This window comes from Tympanuchus pallidicinctus, unplaced genomic scaffold (assembly GCF_026119805.1).
Source record: "Tympanuchus pallidicinctus isolate F22 unplaced genomic scaffold, pur_lepc_1.0 scaffold12, whole genome shotgun sequence".
Taxonomy (NCBI): domain Eukaryota; kingdom Metazoa; phylum Chordata; class Aves; order Galliformes; family Phasianidae; genus Tympanuchus; species Tympanuchus pallidicinctus.
The window spans coordinates 2,505,517-2,526,874 of NW_026294637.1; the positions used below are offsets into that span (position 1 = coordinate 2,505,517).

The 21,358-nt window shown below is 49.0% G+C and overlaps 1 protein-coding gene across 2 annotated transcripts in view; it reads left to right on the plus strand.

Annotated features, from left to right (window-relative positions):
- Positions 1 to 21,358, plus strand: part of IGDCC3 (immunoglobulin superfamily DCC subclass member 3) — a 91,780-nt gene extending 70,422 nt beyond the window's left edge. For both annotated transcript variants that reach the window (XM_052671723.1, XM_052671724.1), the window contains exons 7-14: positions 923 to 1,088; positions 8,587 to 8,834; positions 9,181 to 9,345; positions 13,980 to 14,168; positions 14,417 to 14,521; positions 15,342 to 15,480; positions 15,898 to 16,105; positions 16,270 to 21,358. In XM_052671723.1, coding sequence (XP_052527683.1) covers positions 923 to 1,088; positions 8,587 to 8,834; positions 9,181 to 9,345; positions 13,980 to 14,168; positions 14,417 to 14,521; positions 15,342 to 15,480; positions 15,898 to 16,105; positions 16,270 to 16,434 — 1,385 coding nt within the window. In that variant the 3' untranslated portion in view covers positions 16,435 to 21,358. The remainder of the gene's footprint in view (positions 1 to 922; positions 1,089 to 8,586; positions 8,835 to 9,180; positions 9,346 to 13,979; positions 14,169 to 14,416; positions 14,522 to 15,341; positions 15,481 to 15,897; positions 16,106 to 16,269) is intronic.

Genomic DNA, 21,358 nt, shown 5'->3' on the forward strand with positions numbered 1-21,358 from the left:
CTGGGGTTTTTTTGGCCATGAACCACGAGGCTCTGCTCTTGCGTAGCTGCTTCTGCCTGCAGCTTGCACCCAGCCAGCACATTTTGCTGGACCAGTCTGCTCCTTCCTCCCATCTCTGCATCTCACACCGGCACCATGCATGGAAAATCTTGCAGGTAGCACTGAGTGTTTCTCCCTGGATGATCTTGCTTTTGTCGGAAGAATTTAACGCCAGCCATCCGCTGTGCAGCACTGGTTGGTAAATTCATTATGGGCTCATGCCTCTCGTCTGTTTGTCTTCATTGCAGCTGCTGCTGGTTCCACCTGATTTTAGGTCTCAGCATCAGCATGGAGTGTATTTATCACTTTGCCCTTTGAAGCGTAACTGCTTGAATAAACTCACCGGTTTGGCAGCGCCTTTCAGCCCCGCTTTCTGTAGGCTGCTGTGCTGTTTTATTCTGATAAATGGTTTTAAATCTATTCAGAGCTGCTGGGAGGGGGAGAAATCACTTTCTGTTTACAAATCTGAAGGTAAAAATGTTTGGTTATGAGGTTACAGCAGTTACAGGCTATGCGATCTCCTCCAAGGCTCAGCAGTTCCAGAAGGGTCCCAGGCTTCGGATCTGAGCTAAAAAGGGCTTCCTGTCTATTGCCATCAGGATGATGTACAGCAAATCCCATATTTGCTGGGGACAGAAGAACCTGCCAGATTGCCATGTGCATGTCTGTACATTCCTGTCCATTTGCAAGCAGTTTGCTAATGCCATTTTATATGTTATTTGCTGCCTATGCTGTGGCTTAGCCAAATATGTCCCTGGGTCTGACAATAATAGGACTTTCTTTCCCCAAGTACCTGAGACGATGCAAACCAAGCTACAAGGTTGCTTTTCATGCCAGAATGAAGACTAATCATCCTGACTTCTCTCCTTCTTCCTCCCTGCAGCCCCTGCAGAGTTCGTGCAGCATCCCCAGTCCATCTCTAGGCCCGTGGGGACCACAGCCATCTTCACGTGCGTGGCCCAAGGGGAGCCCCCCCCACAGATCACTTGGCTGAGGAATGGGCAGATCCTGGAGACGAGTGACCACATCAAGCTGAAGAATAACAACAGGTAAGTGCCAGGGTGAAGGGCAGCGTCAGCCTGGAGTTACCATGCACAAAGGATTGACATCACCTACCTGATGGCCCAGAAAGAGCTGTCGCTGCAGGTCTGTTTCACATTGTTTAGCTACAAACGTGGGATCAAACTGAATAAAGAGCACATTAGCTCACACAGGCTTTGACCCGTGGGACCTGGCAACCGTCCTGATCCTCTTCTGGGTGTTTCTGGGAGGGCCAAATATTGTCCCTGATGCTGGCTGGGACACCACGCTCACTCCACGGTGGAAGAGCTCATACACTGATCTGCCTGGGTGTGCAAATGCATTTTCCCGTTTGAGATATTTGCATGGAAGCTGGCTGTCACTGAACTACAGCCTTTTATCTCACCAGGGAAGAGTGTTTTCTCTGAGTACTAAATAACTGCATTTCCATTCGAGGGGATGGGGATGTTTGCACTGCGCAAATGATACGGTGGGATGCACTTAGTGTGAAAATTGCAAGTTGACAACATATTTCCTATGGAAATGGCATTGAACAATGTGCTGAAAAATAATATTACCTGTGTTGTAAACCTAAATTATTGGTAGAGATTTGCACTCTGTAGTGTCATGTAGTTGCTCTCTGTATTGATAAATGTGACTCACAAGTCCACCTCGATGGAAAGTCAGGACCTTCAGTTCAGTCTGGGTTGGTACCAACACGTGTTCCCTAGGAGAAAAGGGGGTTTTATTTCTTTAAGGTTCTCTGTAAGGCAGCTTTTTGTTTTCAGGGTTGAGGCATTTTTAAGGTTTGTTACATGAAGGATGTGAATTGCAGGAAGGACAAGGTGTGAAATGTAATAACATCTTCTTGATCAGTGGAGGGTTTTTCATACTGAGATTTCAGAAAGCTTCAGTGAACTTTGTGCGTGCACTTACAGATGCCACTCATTCCATCCTCACGGTGTAATAGCTCACTGCTTGGGTTTCTGAGGCATGTCTGCCCTTAGAATATGAACAGAAATGGGAGAAGGGAAGTCAGTGCGTCCCCCTGTATCGGCCAGGAGGCAGAGTCACGAGAGACCAAAGACTTCAAAAGCCATGAATAAACTCGCACAGAGTCCAGATCTGGGTCTTTCCTTGTGCCTTGCCTGTGAAATCATTCCTCCTCCCTGTTAAAGGAAGGCAAAAGTAGGGTCTTTGATCATGACCACGACTTCCAGCCAGTCCCACTGCCCAGAGCTGCGCTCCACGTGCCTGTTAGCTGCCACTCGGTGAACATGGCTGTAATCATTTTCTTATGGCAGTCATTTAATGCAATTTAGCTGCAGCCTTTTCCATTGCAAGCAAACCGATCAGATTACAGTGCATCTGTAAAAGGCTGGGGGAGCTCAGCCAATTCCTGGGCTCAGCTGACGTGTGCTGTCTTCTGCAGCTGTAGTAATGCAGTTGTGAAGCAGAACCCCGAGGCCATCGCAGTCGACAATACTGAACTTTTGGCTTCTTTTCCTCTACTTTTGGCCTGCTCCAACCCTCAGTTCAGCAAAATGTCCGTGCCTGGCAGTTTCCAAAGCTTTCAGTCTGAAAAATGCTCTTGCTTGTCCAGTGTGTTGTTGGGTGCTCCATGAATCGAGGGAAAAGATGGATTAGTGTTTTATTCTTGACCTTTTTCAAGCTGTGCTTTGTTTCTTTCTCATGGGCATGACTGAGTTCACTTAGTTCCAGGCAGAATCTGCGACTGTGCCTTGGATTTATCAGTCTATTGAAGTTGGAAAATATTTGTCCATGTAAAGATGGATCACAAATCTACTAGTAATGAAGCTACTAAACTGCACCGTGAGCTATTTAATTAGATTTCATGGTTTCCTAGAAAATTCATTTGGATTAAAACTCTGCTTAATATAGCAATAAAGGTCTCAATGCCCCCATAGGGATTTTTAGGAAAAAAAAGAGTACATCATCCCAAATCATCATCCCAAATCATACCACGTGCTAATTGTTTTCAAAGCATGTCACTCAGAGCAACCTTGTTCTTGGAAAGGAACCCAACTAGAAGTGTGATCCAGACCTGCAGTGTCCGAGGTGGAGCTCTGCAAGCACAGCCCCTGCTTGAGGCATGGATCTTCTGGCTGTGTCCAATAAATTCCTCTTCCCTCGTGGTCCTTCTGATGCGAATCGTCACTGCCTGGTGTGCTGATGGTTTCTTGACACATTAGCATTAAAGATCAGCCTTCTGCTGTGCCCTCTCCGGAGGTGGTTGTTATGTTTTGTAAATGCCAGCTGCGTGGGAACAAAATACCCAATCGATGATTAGCAAAAATCAAAAGCAGTTCTGGGATAGTGGATAATTGTTGATGAAAAATGCATGAAGGCTCAGGTGTGGGGAACAGTGGGGTTTGCCATTAAAATCTGTGAATAAGAAGCACTGGAGGGGCTGATGATGGGGGGTGTCCTGCCATGTGATCCCCGGGTTGGGGAGGGGGTTGAGAGGTGTCAGAGGGATGCTGTGCTCAGCCGTGCCCCTTGGTTCAGGGCTGACATGCTGCCCTTATTTTTGATGGGGTGATTGGGATCGATTGTGATACCAGTGCTCTGGCCTAAGAGAAAGAGAAATCGGCGTTTTCAGCTGCATTCCCACCTGGCAACACAGCCCTAACGCATGTGGGCTGCTGCAGCAGGAAGGGGTGGTAACTGGATGTATTAGTTATGAGCTTGTGTAAAATCATGCTTTTTAGGTTATTACTTCAAAATCTACAAGGAAGCATGAAATATTACCTAAATTACTGCTCTGAGAGGTTTATTGCTTTTCTTCCTTTAACCCAATCAGGTTCAGGGGGATAATTTTCAGCCCAGAAGCGGGGGTTATGTTGCTGTAATAGCAAGGAACAAAGGCTAACATCTTCAGAGAAGGCAGGCTCTAAATATTGATTTTCCAAGAAGATTTTATTTACAAAATGGTAATTAAGGGACTTAATTTGTTCCACGGGAGGAAGGCTTCGTTAGAACTCAGGCTCAGGTGGTGTTTGCTCTCCTTGTGACCTTTGCTTATGAACTGTCTGCTGCTTAAATTCTTCATCACTGGTTTGTCCTTGTTTTAGTGCAGTGGGAATGACTCACTTCAAGGGCTGTGCATGTACTTCAAGGGATTATCAGAGAAAATACTCCCCTACCTGATTTGAGGACAACTTTGCTTTTCTTGACTGGTTGTGTCGCAGATACGGAGAATGGGCTTCGAGGAGATAGCCTCATGTGCTTTTGGGTACCAAACCCATGGCAACCACTGGTTTTGGTAAGGCATTACTGGCTGGCAAGGAGGCATTTGGCTACAGAATCCATGTTAGCTGGGTGCAGAGAGGTACAAAGGGATTTGTGCATCCCTTCAAGCTCCTGAATTTGGAGGGATTTGGGCGCCTTGCAGGAGGACAGGCGAGCCTGTGGGTTGTGCACGCGATGAGCTTAAAGACCTTTGGTGATTATGAGAAGATATTGAAAATCATATTTCAGTTCCCAGAAGCATGACAAATAAGCACGTGTAGGACCGGGATGCGAACCAGCTGCTTGTGATTTAAGAATAATTTATGGATTTGACTTCATTTGGAAGAGACATGTGGGGAGGCTGTGCAGGCTCCTAATGGCCCTTGTGGGGGGGTGGGTCTGAGCACGGTCGCACACAGCGTGATGCTCGGTGGGGCAGCCCCTTCCGTGGGCACCAGTCCTGTGCCAGGGTCACACTGCAGCCCCAGGGCAGGTGGTGGTGATGGGTGTCAGTCTGTCCTCTTGTGGCTGCTGTTGTGTTGCTACTGCTCTACTCAGGAAGTGCAGTTCAGGGGCTTCAGTGTTTCTTGGGACAAAATACACCTGGGAGGGCTTATTATTGAGCAGCAGTAGCTCTCTCAACTGTCTGTATTACTGCTACCAACACAGGCATCCACCCTCCTTTCCAGGAGCTTCTTCTGAGATGTTCTGTGCTCTGTGTTTCTGTAAATGTAAAACCTTCTCTGCTCCCTGCCTCGGACAGGATTCTGTTAAATCTGTAGTTTCAAACAGAGCAAGTGGCAGCAGCTCATTCACTACATGTCCTCAGTGCTATGTAACACTGCAAACCCAGGTGTCCTGAAGCCAGCAAGGAAGGATGAGCATTTCAGGATGAAGTGGTTCTGCTGCTGTACCTTTTTACAGCATCCGCTTCTGAGAAAAGCCATCCTACAGCCACATCCCTGTCCTGCTGGAAGCTGTCCTCTCCCAGGGCTGCAAGAAAGAGCAGCATCTCTGACAGCTTTGCAGGGCTGAGCATTGGCTGTGACCCTTTCGTCCTGCAGGTGAGTGGGTGGGGAGGCTCCCACTGGCACCATGCTTCCTATTTGGCAATGGCAGCATTCCTGCAGGAACTGCACTGGGGTGAGTCTGTAACCAAAGAGCTGGGTGGGATCCTGGCCTGTGTTTTCTAGACACCAGCCAGGCTGCACAGAAAGGGATTATCCTCCTGTCCTGCATAGCACGACCCAGGCGATTCGGTTCCACCTAAGAAGCCTGCAGGGCATTTAATTCCTAGGGGCGTTAGAATGTGTGTGAAAGGCTGGGAATGATCTGTAGCGTCCGTCTGGGCCAACGAGTGTCACCCTTTATGTTTTGCACCTTATTCTCAGCCTACACTAAAGGCAGCCTCCAAACCCAGGCATTTCTGCATTAATTTCATCACACTCCCGCTTTGTGCGTGCGCGCGCATGCTGATCTCCTTCCAGCTGGGCCCCTCTCTTCCTTTGTGCCACTGAATCGATGAAGAGCCTTCCTTCAATCCTCAGACTTTTGCAGAGGAGCCTTTGGAAAGCTGATCTCTGGTCAACCGCCCGGACCCCTGACCTCAGCAAGATCAGTCATCCTGATTGCCTGCAAGCCGCGAGACAGCTTGGGAATAGCAGCTCGGAGCCCTCCCACTCCCCTCCTCACTCTGGCTCAGCAGAGTGTGAGCCCACAGCCTTTCTTTTCCCCACCTCCATCAACACCCAGCGGGGCTTTGTGCCCAGATGTGACGCAGCCCGCGCGGCTCTGGTGAGCAGCACAAAGTCCTCTGGCATCTCGCCGTGGTGGCGGCGCTGCCGGCCTGCTGCTTACAGGAAAGTTTTCCAGCAGCAGATGTCCCAGGAGTGACAGATTTTTCCTGGTGACAGGAAGGAAGAAAAGGACACCTCCTATTTCAGATGGTTGATGCGCAGCGATGCTCTGCGCTGCCTCACACAGCAGCCACCTCTTTTCCTTTTGTTGGAGCTTCCTTAGAAAAAGAGAACAATTAAAAAAGCATCTTCTGCATCCCAGGGGTGCTGTGTGAGGTAGGCAGAATGTGTCAGTAGTTCAGATGCAAAAGGATGCACAGCAAAGAGAGTATGAGAACTGGGGTTCCCATAACCCACTGCCAACTCCTTATATTGCAGCTTGGCAGCCCCTTGTAGGGCTCTGTCTGTGAGTTGAAGGGAGAGAAACTGGTGTTCACAGAGCTGGTGTTTAGATGCTGGGCATCCCACTCACTTGATTTGTGCTCCTCCCCCAGGTTTATAGGCAGAGCTGCAAATCCGGCAGCTTTACTGACCCTGTTGCTTGTGCATCCTTCCAGGTGACTCATTGTACAGCCAAACCCAGCTGTTTTGTTTTTCATTGCAAATCACGATTAAGATGGACTTTTCAAAGCCAGAGGCACGTTTGAAGCTATCTTCATGATCAGTTTGAGGGAATTTGCCTTATTTCTATTCCTTCTGGCTTGGCACCCACTAGCACTCTGCAGAGGATGGCCGGGGCACTGCCAATGCATCTCAAGCATCCTCCCCTTTTCCCTCCTTTCTCTGTCTTTTAAATGCAAAGCAGATAAGTAAGTACACTTGGAGGCAGCAGATAAATGGTCCTTGTTCCTGGCTGGCTTTGTGCTTACCACTGCTCTCGGTGTGTATGCCAGCCCTGGCTGCCTGCTCCTGGTGCCCAGATGCACTGCAGCCGTGCAGAAATAATCCCCACATTGACAGGGCAGGAGGAAACACCGCTGCTCCCTGCACACATCTGCTTTATGCAGAGCTGCAAGTGCAGCTCTTGCACTGCATAATCCTGCCTGCTGCCATCTGTCCTCACCGGAGTCGGGCCGTTGAGTTGAGCCACACGCCAGGGCTCCCCTTCCATTTAATCAGATCTGCTGAGCCCCTGGCAATGAGAGGGGCTTAGGGCTTGTTCTGTAAAATCACCATATCAGCTGAAACCATCACATTTGATATTCCATTTACAATGTTTCCAAGGAAACAAAGGCACGGAGCATAAATAGATGGCTGTTAAACATTTGCTCACTCACCATGGTCTGGATAATTTGCAAGGCAGAAATACAAATGTTAGATCAACAGCGATAATAAATTTTAACACTGGAAGACCAATATTTTGCCGCAATTAGAAGCATTCATTCTGTCATCCAGGCAGGTTATTTATCATTGCCTCCTCCCATGTACTGTCTTTCATTTGCATAAAAGACAGCTTTGATTACAACTCCCTAAAAACCACAGAGTGCCCCTTGCATCAGCAGAGGTGCTCATGATTTACTCGTGTGCACTCAGCTCTGAGGTCCATCTGGAATTCACTTCAGAAGAAGCTGGTCTCATCCTCCCTAGAAGCAGCAGGTGTGGTTTTGGTTAGATTTGGCTCATTTTTTGCAGAAAAAACAGTGAAGAAAAGGCTCGTGTAAGCTTTGGCACAAGGCAAAGAGATGATGCTAAAACTGAGAGGCATTGAGGTCTCCCAAACGTTCTGCCAAAATTCAAATGAAGTGGACTGGGAGCTCGAGCAGGAACTTTACCTCTGGAATGAAACAGTTGAGGTGCCCATGTGTACATGCAGTCTAGTTGTCTATGTGCACACCAAGCCACCAGCAGCATCCCAGAGTGTGCTCACCAGGGGTGGTGCAGAGATGGGCAGCGTGCTCAGGAGCACTGTCTTTTGGGGAAGAGGTGCTTCAGTGGCTTTCTCCCTCTATTAGGGTTGTTTTCCAGCAGGGCAGCCTATGGTTGTCTTTGATGCATGGAAATGCACCGAGGGTTTTTGCAGACGCTTTAAACCTGCACTGCACTCATAGATTTTGGCTTTGGGCTCATGGTGACTGTTTTTTTGAGAATACAGAGCTAGGAGCTGAGCACGTAACCCTGCTGAATAAGTCAGCTAATCCTCCTGTCACCTTAAGACTGCTCTAATATGCTGTAATACAATTAGAGCATCACCGAGGGGCATTCTGGCTGCACTCAGTCAGTCCTGGCTTAGCACCCATGTGCGGCGCCTGAACAGAATTGCTGCTGGTGGCTGTTTGCCGTGCTGTGTGGCTGGGTTACCTGTGGCCATCTGGAGATCCTTGTATTTACCTTCACCTCTTCAGCATGGATTCGGGTAGGAGTGTCCTTGGGAACTCACGTAATCCCCGTTGCGGTGATGGGTTGATGGTTGGACCCGACGATCTGAGGTCTTTTCCTACCTTGATGATTTTATGCTTGGCCCTCTCGTGTCCCCGTGCAGCACTCTGTCCATCTATGGGATCAACCAGGCGGATGAAGCCATCTACCAATGCATCGCCGAGAACAGCGCCGGCTCCACGCAGGCCAGCGCCCGCCTGACGGTCCTGTGGGCAGAAGGGCTGCCTGGACCCCCGCAGAGCGTGAGGGCCGAGACGGTGTCTGCCACCACCATCCAGGTGTCCTGGGAGGAGCCCCTGCAGAACACCAAGGAGATCATCGGCTACGTGCTGCACATCCGGAAAGCTGCAGGTATGGTCTGCCCACTGCCCAGAGGGTCCTCAGCCTTCACAGAATGTAGCAGTGAGGTCCAATAGATGCACCGGGTCTGCACTGCAGTGCTGCCATCAACTCCATCTCCTCCGTCTTTCTGAAAGATAGGTTGGGCAATAAGGGGTGGTAAGAGTAGCAAAAGGGTTGGGAGAGTGAAGCTGTATGATCAAATCGCATCAAAAGAGGGCAGAGGGACCCAAAAGAGAGTATAGGGACCCAAAAGAGGGCCTCTTCATTAGGGACCAAACTTACTGCTTACAAAATCTCTTTAATCCCTTTACCTCTTGCAAAGTCTAATGTGTCTCTGTTCTGTCTTTCAACTTAGATCCCGTGGAGATGGAGTATCAGGAGGCTGTTAGCAAGAGCACCTTCCAGCAGCTAGTGACTGATTTAGAACCCTCGACCAGCTATAGCTTCTATATAAAGGCTTACACCTCCCGGGGTGCCAGCAAAGCCTCAGAAGTCACAGTGGTGAGCACACTGGGAGAAGGTAAGGATCGCTTTGCACTTGGGCTGTCAGATGCTGAAACCTGCTGTGCACAGCAGCAGCACCACTCACCCTGATACCCGTTCCCCAGCGCCTTGGCATGCAGCCTGTCTTGTTGTTGCTCCTGATTTCTGCTCTTCTCACACTGTGGGGTATTGTTTAAAGCTCACGTTTATTGTTGTTACATGGGGATCAACCAATGGCCTTAAATGTTGTGTTTTACTCACTTATGCCGTAGCAGAGTGTGAGTGCAAATCAGTCCTCTCATCCATCTTGCAGCAGCTGTGGGCTTTTCCTAAACTGCTTGCTAAATGCACATTTCCTCTTGGAGAAGTTCCTCTGCAGCTCTGGCACTCACAGCTCTTACCTGATAGGTGCCACGCTTTTCTGAATTTAACCTTTTTATGCTCTGCCTTTGAGAAAGCACACTGACTTGGGTTGTCCTAGCCCACGAGTCCCTGCCCTGGAGCAGCCCTCTGATTCAGTGGGAAGTTAGGCAGGTCTCCAGGTCTTTTCTCTGCCTTGGCCTCCCAGATGTGGCCACCGGTTGGCTTCTCCAGTTAAAGTGGGAACTCTGATGCAGGGCACTTTGTGTATGGACACCAGCCAGAAGCCACAGTCTGAGTGTGATCTGCAAACATCACCCATCTGGCTGCTGGCATTTGGAGGACGTTCTCCTACCATCTCATGTGCCTCTGCAGCACCTCTGAGTCCTTGTCTCACTGAGAATCATTTCCTAGGAGCCTGCCGTTGTTCTCCTGAACGCTCAGTATTTACAAATTTGCAGCAGGGAGGGCATGGGGTACGATGTAAGATTAAATAAAAGAGGACGCTGACTTACAGGTGGGGAATCCGGCCCTCCTTCCATCTTGAGCTGTTGCTGCCATTTAGTACAGCATTTAAGCAACACCACCACTAGACACTTGCCCCGCAAGTTTATTTTATTGGTGCTCCACAGGAAATCAGTCACCCTTTGAGTTTGTTTTTCCTTCCAATTTAGAGACAGAGGAACTGACCAAGCTGCAACTTGAAATTCCTTGACCCGATGCTCTGAGTTCAGCTACTGCAGCTAAAAGCCAGCCATGCTTCACAGAGTCTGGTGCTTCTGCTGAAGTTTGGGTCAAGCAAGATAGGGCGTTTTGTCATTATTACCTTCAATCACAGCAGGAATAGTTAAGTATCTGGTAATGGGATCATAAATTTCCAGGCTCTCTGAAATTGCAAAGCATCTTTGTCCTGCTCTGCTACCCTTCAAAAAGTCTTATTCTGTGTTAATGAACCTGCAGCAATTAGCTACGTGTTCAGGACGGACAGGCTGGCCTGGTTAAGATCACTCAACCTGGGGTTGCCTCCCAGGATGATAAAAGGAGATTTACAAGCCCACTTCTGTCTTGATTTGTAAGTAGACATGGTGCAGACAGTGCTGGCTCTCTCTGAATTTTTTTTGCTTTGCTTCACTCTTGCTCACAGAGTTGAGAGGGGCAAGGAGCCAGGATCCAGCAGCTCTGGCCACCAAATTCAGGTTTTGCTGCAGATATGCCCCTTCTCATGCACAGCCACGCCATGTCACACTGTGCCTCCCCAGGTTACACCAAAGAGCAGTGAGTGACCCTTTGTATCTGGGGAGCTGTGAAGCCGAACTGTTAAACGGCCTTGGAAGGGAGCAGAGTTGTCCTGCTCTGCTGGAAAGAAGCTGAGGGCTCCTTTTGGCTGCAGGATATAGCTCAGCTCCACAGAGCTTGTCAGAGCTGCAGGCAAAGGTGTGGGCAGCTGGAACTGCTCAGACTCACCTTGCATTGACCGTGTTCTGCTGGTGTGGTTCTCAGAGCAGGGCTGCTTTTCAGGGTAGTAATATGCTGAGACAGTGCACGTGGCTGAAGATCCCAATGCTTTCTGTAAGCACAGTGTCCCTTCCTTTGTGGCCAGTGATAATTTTGGATGAGAGGAAGGCAGCAAGGTGCTGCAGAGAAGCCAAACAAGACAACCTTGTCCTCCTTGCTAGAAAGGTCTGCTCGCCTCCTCGGGGTTCTTCCTCCCCCCAGCACTGGTGGCCCTTCTGCCTGGTGCCCATCCTGTGCTGGTGTTGGGATCTGGGTAGGCAGGGAGCACTCGCCATAGAAAACCCTTTGACTTCCTCAATTTGGCAACCCAGTGCTTTTCTGGGAGCTCTTGTGCCCAGCTCAGGGCTTCTTTATGCCACGGTATTTTAAATCTCAGACTCTGTGCGCTTCATTAAGCAGCATGCAGTCCTGTTCTTGTCTTTTAATGCTTTTTAGGGTTTTCTCCAGGACTTTTTGACATTTCTCTAGGATGAAGACTGTTCCTTTAGTCACCTTCGGCTAAAGAAGCCTTCAAGAAGAAAGTTGAAATGACCTGGGGAAAATTCCAAACAGCACAGAAGAGGAAAACGAATATCCCAGCCCTTAGCATGAGGGAGATGCCTTACTTATATTAGAGTCATATTATGTTTTGAATATATACTTCTGTGAAGCGCATATACACTCGTGTGTGCAGTACATATATTGCTGCACACACAGATGTGCTCCATCTGTATACACTTATTTGTGTAATGGCATTATAAGCAGCACGTGCATCCTACAAGTACGTCCATCTAATCAATATTATACTTATATATACTCAGAGTTTGAATAAATACTATATATTTCATACCTTGAAGGGGAGAGATTCTTGTGGTTTTTATTAAATGTAAGGCTCTGCAACCATAAAATAAAGCCAACTCTTCACAAATCAGGATGGGCCACGCTAGTATTTCTTTCTCCATAATGCAATTTCCCTTCCTGTGGTGTTTGCACTGATGATTCAGGAACTGATGCTCTGAGCAAGGGTTCGACTTCTCGGAGGAGAGATCCGATTCCTTATTTTGCCCTAATGGGAACTGAGAGAAATTAAGTGTGTTTATGTTATTCCATTGGCTCAGAGAAGGAGGGCATCTTTTTGGGATACTCACCAGGAGAAATCTCTTCGCCTCCCCCTAAATCTCCTTGTGGGAACCCGGGCTCTCAGTGCCCGGGAACAGGCCAACTGTTGTGCTGTGTTGTTGTGACTTTACTACTAAATGGAGGCAGTGCCCTTTTTAGCTCTTGTCAGTCTCAGACAGTCACAGCCACATTTCATCTGCTTTTCAGCAGTGCTCGCTAAACGGCTGCGCTGAACTCTGTGCCAAAGGACAGTGTCAGGGCCGGGTTTCACTGCTCATCGTTTAGAGACCTGTGGGGAAAACCAGATAAAAAGCAGCGTCAGTGCAATGCAAGTCCACCGGCCCTCATGTTTGGGGTATTTTGAGCTTATAATCACTCAGAACTGGAAAATAACTCTGCCTCAAAGCCTTCTCTTAGCTAAAGGCTGAAAGACAAGCAGGGCTGTTGTTCTGCTCGGTGATTTTTGTGCTGGGTTTAGCCAAGCTCCCTGCCCAAAAACCTGTGTGGGAGCAGAGCCCTTGGGCAAGACAGAGCCCACAGTGCCTGCTGCCATCCATCCACCTTCTGAAAAAGGCACAGGAGCTGATGGGAGCATCTGGCCTGGGGGAGTTGTGTGGAAATGAAGTGAAAAAATCATCAGTGAAAGGTCCTGCTGAGACACATCTCTGCACTGATGTGCTCAATGTGGGAGAGAGGGAGGGAGATGGGAAGGAGGATGCTTAGGGGCACGTGGTGCTGTGTGCCACCGCTCTGCACGGGGTTTTGTGCAGAACCAGCTTTGGAAAACTGATTTATTTGATTCAAAGAAAATGACTCTGGTTTGCAAACCTTGGCCTGATGGGGCAGGATGCGACTGGGCAGCTTTTGGGGACCTGAGAACAAAGTGGCAATGACACTTTGCTGTTTGTAACCCCAAAAACGAAGGCAGGATTTTGGGTCTGTTGAGCAGAGTGCCACTGATGGTAGCAGAAGGCTTCCAGGTGGGCTCTGATTCCGGGCTTGGTGACAGTGGGCAGCAGCATGGCTGTCTTCCCCACTAAATCCCCCTGCATCCTTACAGCCAGGTAAGTGCCAGCCACAGCTGTGCATGGAGCTCAGGCTGCTTAGGGAAGTAGGGCTCTTACTGAAGATGCCTCCATTCCCTCCTCATTCCCCCAGCAGGGAACCAAATGTTCCTCTGAAAGCCAGCAGGGAGAGCAGCCCAGCACACTGTGCAAGCCCTTGCAGGTACCAAGTGCACTCAGCCAGGCAGCAGCATACATACCTCACGTTCTGCTTTAAGACAGATGTCTCCGGCTCCATCCTTTCTGCTTCCTTCCTCCCTTGGGGATTAATCACTCTGAAAGGTCCTCGCTGCCCGCTGCCCTCGGGGTGAGGGCAGAAAAGTGGAAGCTGAGAATGCATTTCCAAAGTGGCTGCATTCCTGCCCTGACCCGGCGGGGCTGAGCATCGGATTGCAGCTGCTTGTCAGAGTAGCCTCTGTGCCGGATGAGCTGAGCACAGGGAGCCCCTGGAAATTCACACAGCTCCCTGAAGAGAGTCTAGGCTGTTAAACCAGGGCCCTGGTCTAATTTGATTTTCTCAGTCTCATCTAGCACATTCTTTGTCGCAGTGGCTGCAGGGAAAGGCTGGTGGGGAATTTCTCATTGTACAGATACAGAGCGCGCACAACCCACTGTCTCTCTTTGTATGTTTCAGTCCCAGCCATGCCATCCCTCTTTATTAAAGTCATTAACAGCACGGCCGTGCAGGCGACGTGGGAGCCCTCCATCAAACTGGGCCAGCACGAAGGCTTCAAGCTCTACTACCGCAAAGTCCACCTCTCCCAGTACACAGGCCCAGTGCTGCTGGCCAGCAACGTCACGGCGTACAACATCACCCACCTGGGTGAGTGCACTGACTGCTCCATCCGCACCACCTCCTGACGCCCGGAGGGCTCAGCCATTGAGCCGGGGGTGCTACAGCTCTGTCTCAGGTTTATGGGCACTTTGCAGGTGGTGCAGTTTGTCTTGTGACTTGTTTGCAGCATCTCGTTGGTGATGGTGTTGGTGACGTGTGTTTCCTAAAGAACTGCTGCGCTGTGGAGAGAACGCTGATGATTAAGCCTGAAATACCCTTCTTGTTTCTCCAAACAGATGCATCAATGGTGTATGAGGTCAAACTCCTTGCCTATAACCAGCATGGGGATGGAAACTCGACCGTCCGCTTTGTGTCCTTGAGGGAAACTGCGGAGAGGACAGGTAGGATGAGGCTGTTCTCAGTTGTAGTTAATGAATACTGATTTATAGAATCACAGACTGTCCCGAGTTGGAAGGACCCATAAGGATCATTACCTGACTCAAAAGGACCACTCAAAAATCAGACCATTTGGAGGCAAGTGGCAACACATCCCCCAGACAGCACCACTTCCAGTCACTGTTATTTTCAGCCTCACAAATGATGAGAGTGTGTGGGGCTGGGACCATGCTGTGCTGATAGGACTTGGCTCCCTTGCCACGATCCATCCCAGCTGCCCTTCATTAGGTTCAGAAGCCAACACCTCAAAGCATTAGGTAAAAACTGCTGTCCTCAGGAGAGACATGGCGCACTGAGCATCTTTGCTCAGCCCCCACGGACATTTGAGCTTTATTGGTGGTAAGGAAGGAGGTCACGTGGCTTTGAGAAGAAGGGCTGCAGAGCATGAGCATTACAATATGAGGCAGAAGAGGAAATCTCTAGAGGGAATCTCTAACTGCTCACACCTTTAATTTTCACCTATGTGTAAGAAACATCCTGCTCCTCTTACAGTTCTTTTAAGCCTTCCAGTGGGAATATCTCCAAGAGAGAGGTATTACTCCTCTGTCTATGCTAGAGTAAATACTCATCCCGTTGGCAGCTGCCAGCTCAGTGCCTTCTGCCAGGTGCCGTGCTCACTCGGGGAAAGTCTGATAACAGCAGCCTGCGTGATGGGGATGGCTCTCTACAGCCTCTATGGGGTACCAGGAGCAGGGGAGATGCTTATGTATGCCAAGAAAAAGGAAACTTTCACTGCTAACTTCCTCTCCCCCTTTCCTCTGGCAGTGCTGAACCCCCCGTGCGACTGCATGAAGGATGAGCAGAACAACAAAACCTCTGCAACTGGTATCATCATTGGGATCCACATCGGCGTCACATGCATCATATTCTGCGTCCTTTTCCTCATGTTTGGGTACAGAGGAAGGTAAGAGCTGCTCACCATGCAGTGGGTTGTGCATCCTGCAGCATCACTGCGCAGCCCTGGGAATGCCACACTGGTGATGTCGGTACCGTGTTCCCTGCCTTCCCCCCAGGCACACAGACCCTGATGTAACTTTATAGGAGGGATTTAAAGAGTGAAGGAAGGTAGGGAAGGAAGGTAGGGAGGTAGGAAGGAAGGAAGGAAGGAAGGGGAGGAAGGAAGAGAGGAAGGGAGGGAGGGAGGGAGGGAGGGAGGGAAGGAGGGAGGGAGGGAAAGAGGGAGGAGAAAGGAGGAAGGAGGAAGGAGAAAGGAGAAAGGAGAAAGGAGAAAGGAGAAAGGAGAAGGGAGAAAGGAGAAAGGAGAAAGGAGAGCCAATGGCTCTGCTCACCCTCAGGCATTGTTTTTGGCATTGTTTTTCAGGCTGCTGATGTGTAAAAATGTGCAGGAGCAGCTGTCGACTCCGCAGATCCCGAGGAGCCAGAGGAGCGCTGCGGGGATCATCCTGAACGGAGCCGCCCGCAGGGACAGGGACGAGCGGGACCTGAACGGAAAGCAGCTGGACATGAACGAGCTGGAGAGGTTGTTCCCAGCATCACCATGTCCAGAGCAGCAGGACAAGGGGATAATGGTAAGCCCAGCAGCACGAGGTAGGAGCGCACCTGGTGGGGGTGGGTTGCTGGTTGGACTAGCTCATCTTAGTGGTCTTTTCCAACCTTAATGACATTACGATTCCATGAAATGCCTAAGAGCATTGGTCACCTGCCACCATCAGGGAACTTTCTTTCTTTGCAGCCTGCTCACAGCCCTCCTGCCACCCACGACGACACCCAGATATCCACGTTGCCAATGGACGAGTTCAGCATTGTTGAGGAGCAGCCAGACTCTCCCCCCAAAAGCCCTCACAATGGCAGCCCCGCTGCTTCGGCTCCCCGCCATGGCCCTGCCAATGAAGGATAAACTGCCAAGACTCAAACCCTCTTGCAGGAGTTACCAGAAACCAAAACTGCAGCTGGTGATGTCTTTACAATGATTCATCAATCTCAGGTCAATTGAAGATTCCTGCAGTCTGATTGTTATTTTTTTGTTTTGCTTTATTTTTTTTATATATATATATATATAAATATATATATATATGTGTGTGTGTATACAGCCTTTTTGAAACTCTGTGAAGTTTATCTTTCTGACCTGTCTCAGGCCCCTTGGTGCATTTCTTTCAACGATGGCTTTACCAAGACTGGTCATGATTGGTTTTCCCATAGCTGCTAAGTAAAAGGCTCCTTGCAGAGCCTGGCAAACTCCTGTCCCCGACGGCCCGGGATGCCTCGGTCTCTTGGCATCACAGACTTCTTCCTGACCAGCAGCTTTAGGACTACTTTTTTGGATCTATTTTTTATTTTGAGAAGACTGGATTCGGAGCAGTCCTTCTAACTTGACTCCAAAAATTGAGGCCTGGGAAGGCCATCTCTCTGTGGATTGGATGATTTTGTACACTTTCACTATTTCTCAGGATATTTTTTTGCTGATTGATTATAGAATATGAAGAAAAAAAGAAAAAAGAAAAAAAAGTGTGTCAGAGGAAGCCTGCCTGAGGGCTACTGAAAGACTTGGATGAACAACCCGAGTGAAATCAGAACCTACCTCAACCGGAATGAATGTCTTCTGGGAAGCAGAAATGCCTGCGTCTTCCTTCGTGTTCAAAAACAAGTAGTGTAGCACTTGGTCAGTACAAGCTTGGTCCTACCTCAGCCGTCCCGCTCTGTACCTGCCGCATCGTTGTTGTTTTTGTTGTCGTCCTTCCTGTGTAAAGCACTTCCAAACCTTGAAAGCAATGTTCTACCTCAAGTGTGCGAGAAATTCGTGTGTGTGCGTCCTCACCCCCTCCTCCTGCCTCTCGTGCAGGCAGCTGGTGTTATGAGCTTTATTTTAGGCACGGTGGGATTTCGCCTGGTGGAGATTTGTGTCGTGTTTCTTTTTTTTACCTTTAAAGACTCTGGGGACCATCACGGATATGGCCCACATGGTGGTTGATGCCCTGCGGCTTGCCAGCACCGTTGCTCTCACAGAGCCCACTTGGTGGTCCCAAATAGCTGTCTTGGCCCATCCTCGGGTGTATGTGGGATGGGTGCTCTGGTCTCTGTGCTAAGACCAGGGCACCCTGTGGCCAGGAGCTCGTGGAAACCCCAGCTCAGCACTTCCGGAACCCACTGAGATGCTCCTGAGTGGGTTTCCAGTGAGCAGGGCCTCGTCTTGAAGTGGCCACCGTGGTCCATGCATGGCCAACAAGGTCTTGTTGCTCTTGTCAGGACGGGGTATGGGAGCTCTGACTGCGATGCAGAAGGGCTAGCAACACCAAAGAGACTTTCTGTGACCTCCACCAACCTGCCACCATTTTGGGATTCATAGATTCTTAGAATCACAGAACGGTTGGGTTGGAAGGGACATTCATGATCATCTAGGTCCAACCCCCTTGATGGGGACAGGGCTGCCTTCCAGCAGCTCAGGCTGCCCAGGGCCCCATCCACCCTGACCATGGGCACCCACAGCACTGGGCAGCCTGTTTTATGTTGTCCCAGCCTCACAGCTTGGTGTGTGACTGATGTTGCCCGTCAGGTCCCCTGCCATGTGGTTATTAAAACCAGACAAGCATGAAGGTTTGAACTCTTGTAGAGGTGGTGGCAAATCCAACGTCACCGTGTTTGCAGAGAAAAGCAAAAAGAATCAGGAAAAGAAATGAGTTTAAGAGAAATAATAATTGTATTTTTTTAAATGGTACCAATGGGAGAGTCTCTTATGTCAGAAGCATCCCCCACCACCTTCATATTTGGCAACGGGATGCTGCCAGTAAGTGTGTAAATAATACAATATATGGGATGGTAAGGAAAGTCCTGTCCCGTGTGCTGCATCCTGGGGATGGCGAGGGCCAGGTGTGAGCGGGTCCCTGTGCTTCCAGACCAGATTCAAGCAGCCCCTCTCACCCCACTGGCCGTATTCCTGCTCCGGTGTGCCATGGGGACAGCACCATCCATCCATCACTGAAACAGGGCCGGAGCTGAGCCGTGACCAGAAACCCAAACCTCTTCCCATCCTGCTCCCGGCCCCGCTTCTTGTTTCCTCGTCGTTGTGCGGAACGCCGAAGCTCACATTGAAGTACTGTTGCCAAAGTGAACCCATGACTTAGAGTAGCTTTCAGCTCAGGATCCCCGGAGCTGTGAATATGCTATTAATTTAATATCATATTATTGTGATATTGTAATAGTATTTCTCATTACTTCCTTTTATTAAAGGGAAATGCTGTGCCATTTGACTAGTTGGAATATGGTAGTACGTCGAGAGTAGATTTTTTTTTTTCTTTTTAAATAATTATGCAGAAATGTAATGGCTTAAACCAGTGCAGATTCTGGGTTGGTTTGAGACGCTTGAAGATGGATGTGAATCTTTAAAGGCTGTTTTTAGCTGTATAGCTCTTCCTCTTGTTGAGTTTCTTTGACGCTCTTGTCAACCCATGCCAATGGTGGGGCAGCCCTGCAGGGCTGAGGCTGTGTGGCCAGAAGGATGCAGCCTTCCCCACCTCATCAAAGCCTCCTGAATATACCAAACTGGGCAAAAAAACCCTCCAAAAGGTGGCAAGAGCCGGTCTGTGGGGTCATCATGAGCCAGGCTGTAGGCAAACCTGGGCCAGAAAAAGTGAGGGAAGTGTTGTCTGGAGTGGCTTTAATTTGTAAAGCAGGAAGGAGGAAAAAATAAGAGCTTGTGTTTGGTTTCAGTTCGGGGCAGAGGATCAAGCCTGCCCTCGGTTCATCCAAACTGTTGCCCTGTTTTTGCTGGAAACCATGGGATTTCTGTGCTGCCACTGGGAGGACAAGTAGGACAGCAGGTCCCCGCGGGGCTCTGGGGGGAGGCTGCAGGTGTCAAAATGCTCATCGCAGGTGTTCTGTGAGCCCTTCCCTGTTCTGTGTCACCAGGGCTTTGTTTCTGCATTGGGTGTTGGGTCACCAGAAGATGCAGATGAGCCCCACTGCTGTGCTCCACCACGTCCCAAACGTTCAACCCAAAGCTTGCCGGCTTTTGGATTCCTTCTCTTCTTCCCTTTTCCTCTTGGCTCAGAATGTTTTATCCAGGTGCAAAAAGCAGTGGATAAGGGCAGGCTCTGGGTCCCAAGCCGGCTGCTGGCAATCACCCATGGCTGGGGCAGGAGTCGCGTCCTGAAGTATTTTACAAGAAAATAATCCCACTAATTCAACCCCACCTGCCTTTTCAGGGCACATCCAGAAACCCCCTCACTTTTCTGGCTGTGGTGAGATGAAATTGCAGCAAGGAATTAAGGTATCCAAAAACTGACTTTCATTTTATTATTTTTTTTTGTAACCCATAATGGGCACAACCTATTCTCGGAGCTCTCAAGTCTACCAGAGATGGCTGCTACCTCAGGGATAGTATCCACGTTGTGTTTAGTTGGACAGGGACTAGTTTGATGCTGTGACAGGGTATTTTCACGCTGTTGGATTCAGGTATTTATTTGTCTAATGTACCTTTCTTCTTCCTTGTTATGGAAAGATGCTGAAATCTTTAAGTGCTGGACCAATTTGGGAATTTTAAAGGTTCCACCCCAGATGGTATGTTTTTGGTTGGCAGTATACGATGAGAGATGCTGTGCCAGAGACATTTTGGTGTCAGTTGGGTGGCAGCTGCTTGGTGTGTGCATAAGGGAGATAGGTGCAGGGCTGCAAAAGCAGAGCTGAACGTAATACATTTCATGGAATCATAGAATATCCCGAGTTGGAAGGGACCCATAGAGATCACTGATTCCATCTCCTGGCTCCACATGGGACCACCCCAAAATCAGACCATAATTGCACCGACGGGTTTATTCTATGTAAGTATGTACAAACACACTGCTAATTAGAGAACTACTGAGCAGTCATTTCCACCACCGCTCAAACTGATAGGCAGTCAGTGTGGCCATGCATACTCCATCCCCATGCCCGCAGCATTTTCCTCCATCCCTACCCACGCTCATTGCAATGGCCTCAAACCCATCAGGCGTTGGGATCCTCGCCGAGCTGCCCAGGAAGGAGGGGAAAAGGAAATGAAAGCCCTATGAAAACAAGCAGCACAGGGGGAGCGACTGACTCCCTTCATCTGTGCAAACAGGATTTGGAAACGGATCCCTCCCGATGCTGGGCTGTTCGAGGCAGATTAAAGATCCTATCTAGCAAACCCAACACCGGCTGATTTATTTTCCCCCCTCGGCAAATTGAAAAGAAACAGGGGAAGGGAAGCACCTCTGGACATGGTTATGTGGGCTGCCAACGTGCATCACATCCATGCAACGGTGCATCCCAGGGCAGCAGCTCCAGGGTTACCCCTGGAGCAATGTTTGGTCACCTCGTTTTGTACAATAAGGGTGGTGGGCCAGGGCAAAGCCCAGAGATAGGGGAAAAGATTTTAAGAGCTCTGGTCACAGTCCTGCAGAGCTGAGGGATTTTACTTTGGTCATCATTGCGTCATTGGAACTTGCAATGTCCTTGAGTTTGTAAGAAAGTAATAAAAAAGATGATGCTCAGCTTTTGTCCCGGTCCTTTATGGAAATCTACCGTTAAAGAGTAATGATAAAAACCCAAATTGCAAAGCACTTTTTTTCTACTGTTTATTTTCTACCTTTCTTACTTTGAACTGTCTTGATATTTGAAATCCCATTGATGCTACAATTGCTAGCTCTGTATTAAAAAAAAAAAAGAAGGAAAAGGAAAAAAAAAAAGGAAAAACCCCCTCTTCTTTTTTTTTTTTTTTTTTTTTTTTGTAGTTTGCTCTGTTTAGATTTTAGCCCGTGGCTACTTGTACAAGGAAAATAAAGCTAGAATAAATGAGCTAGAGCTATTCA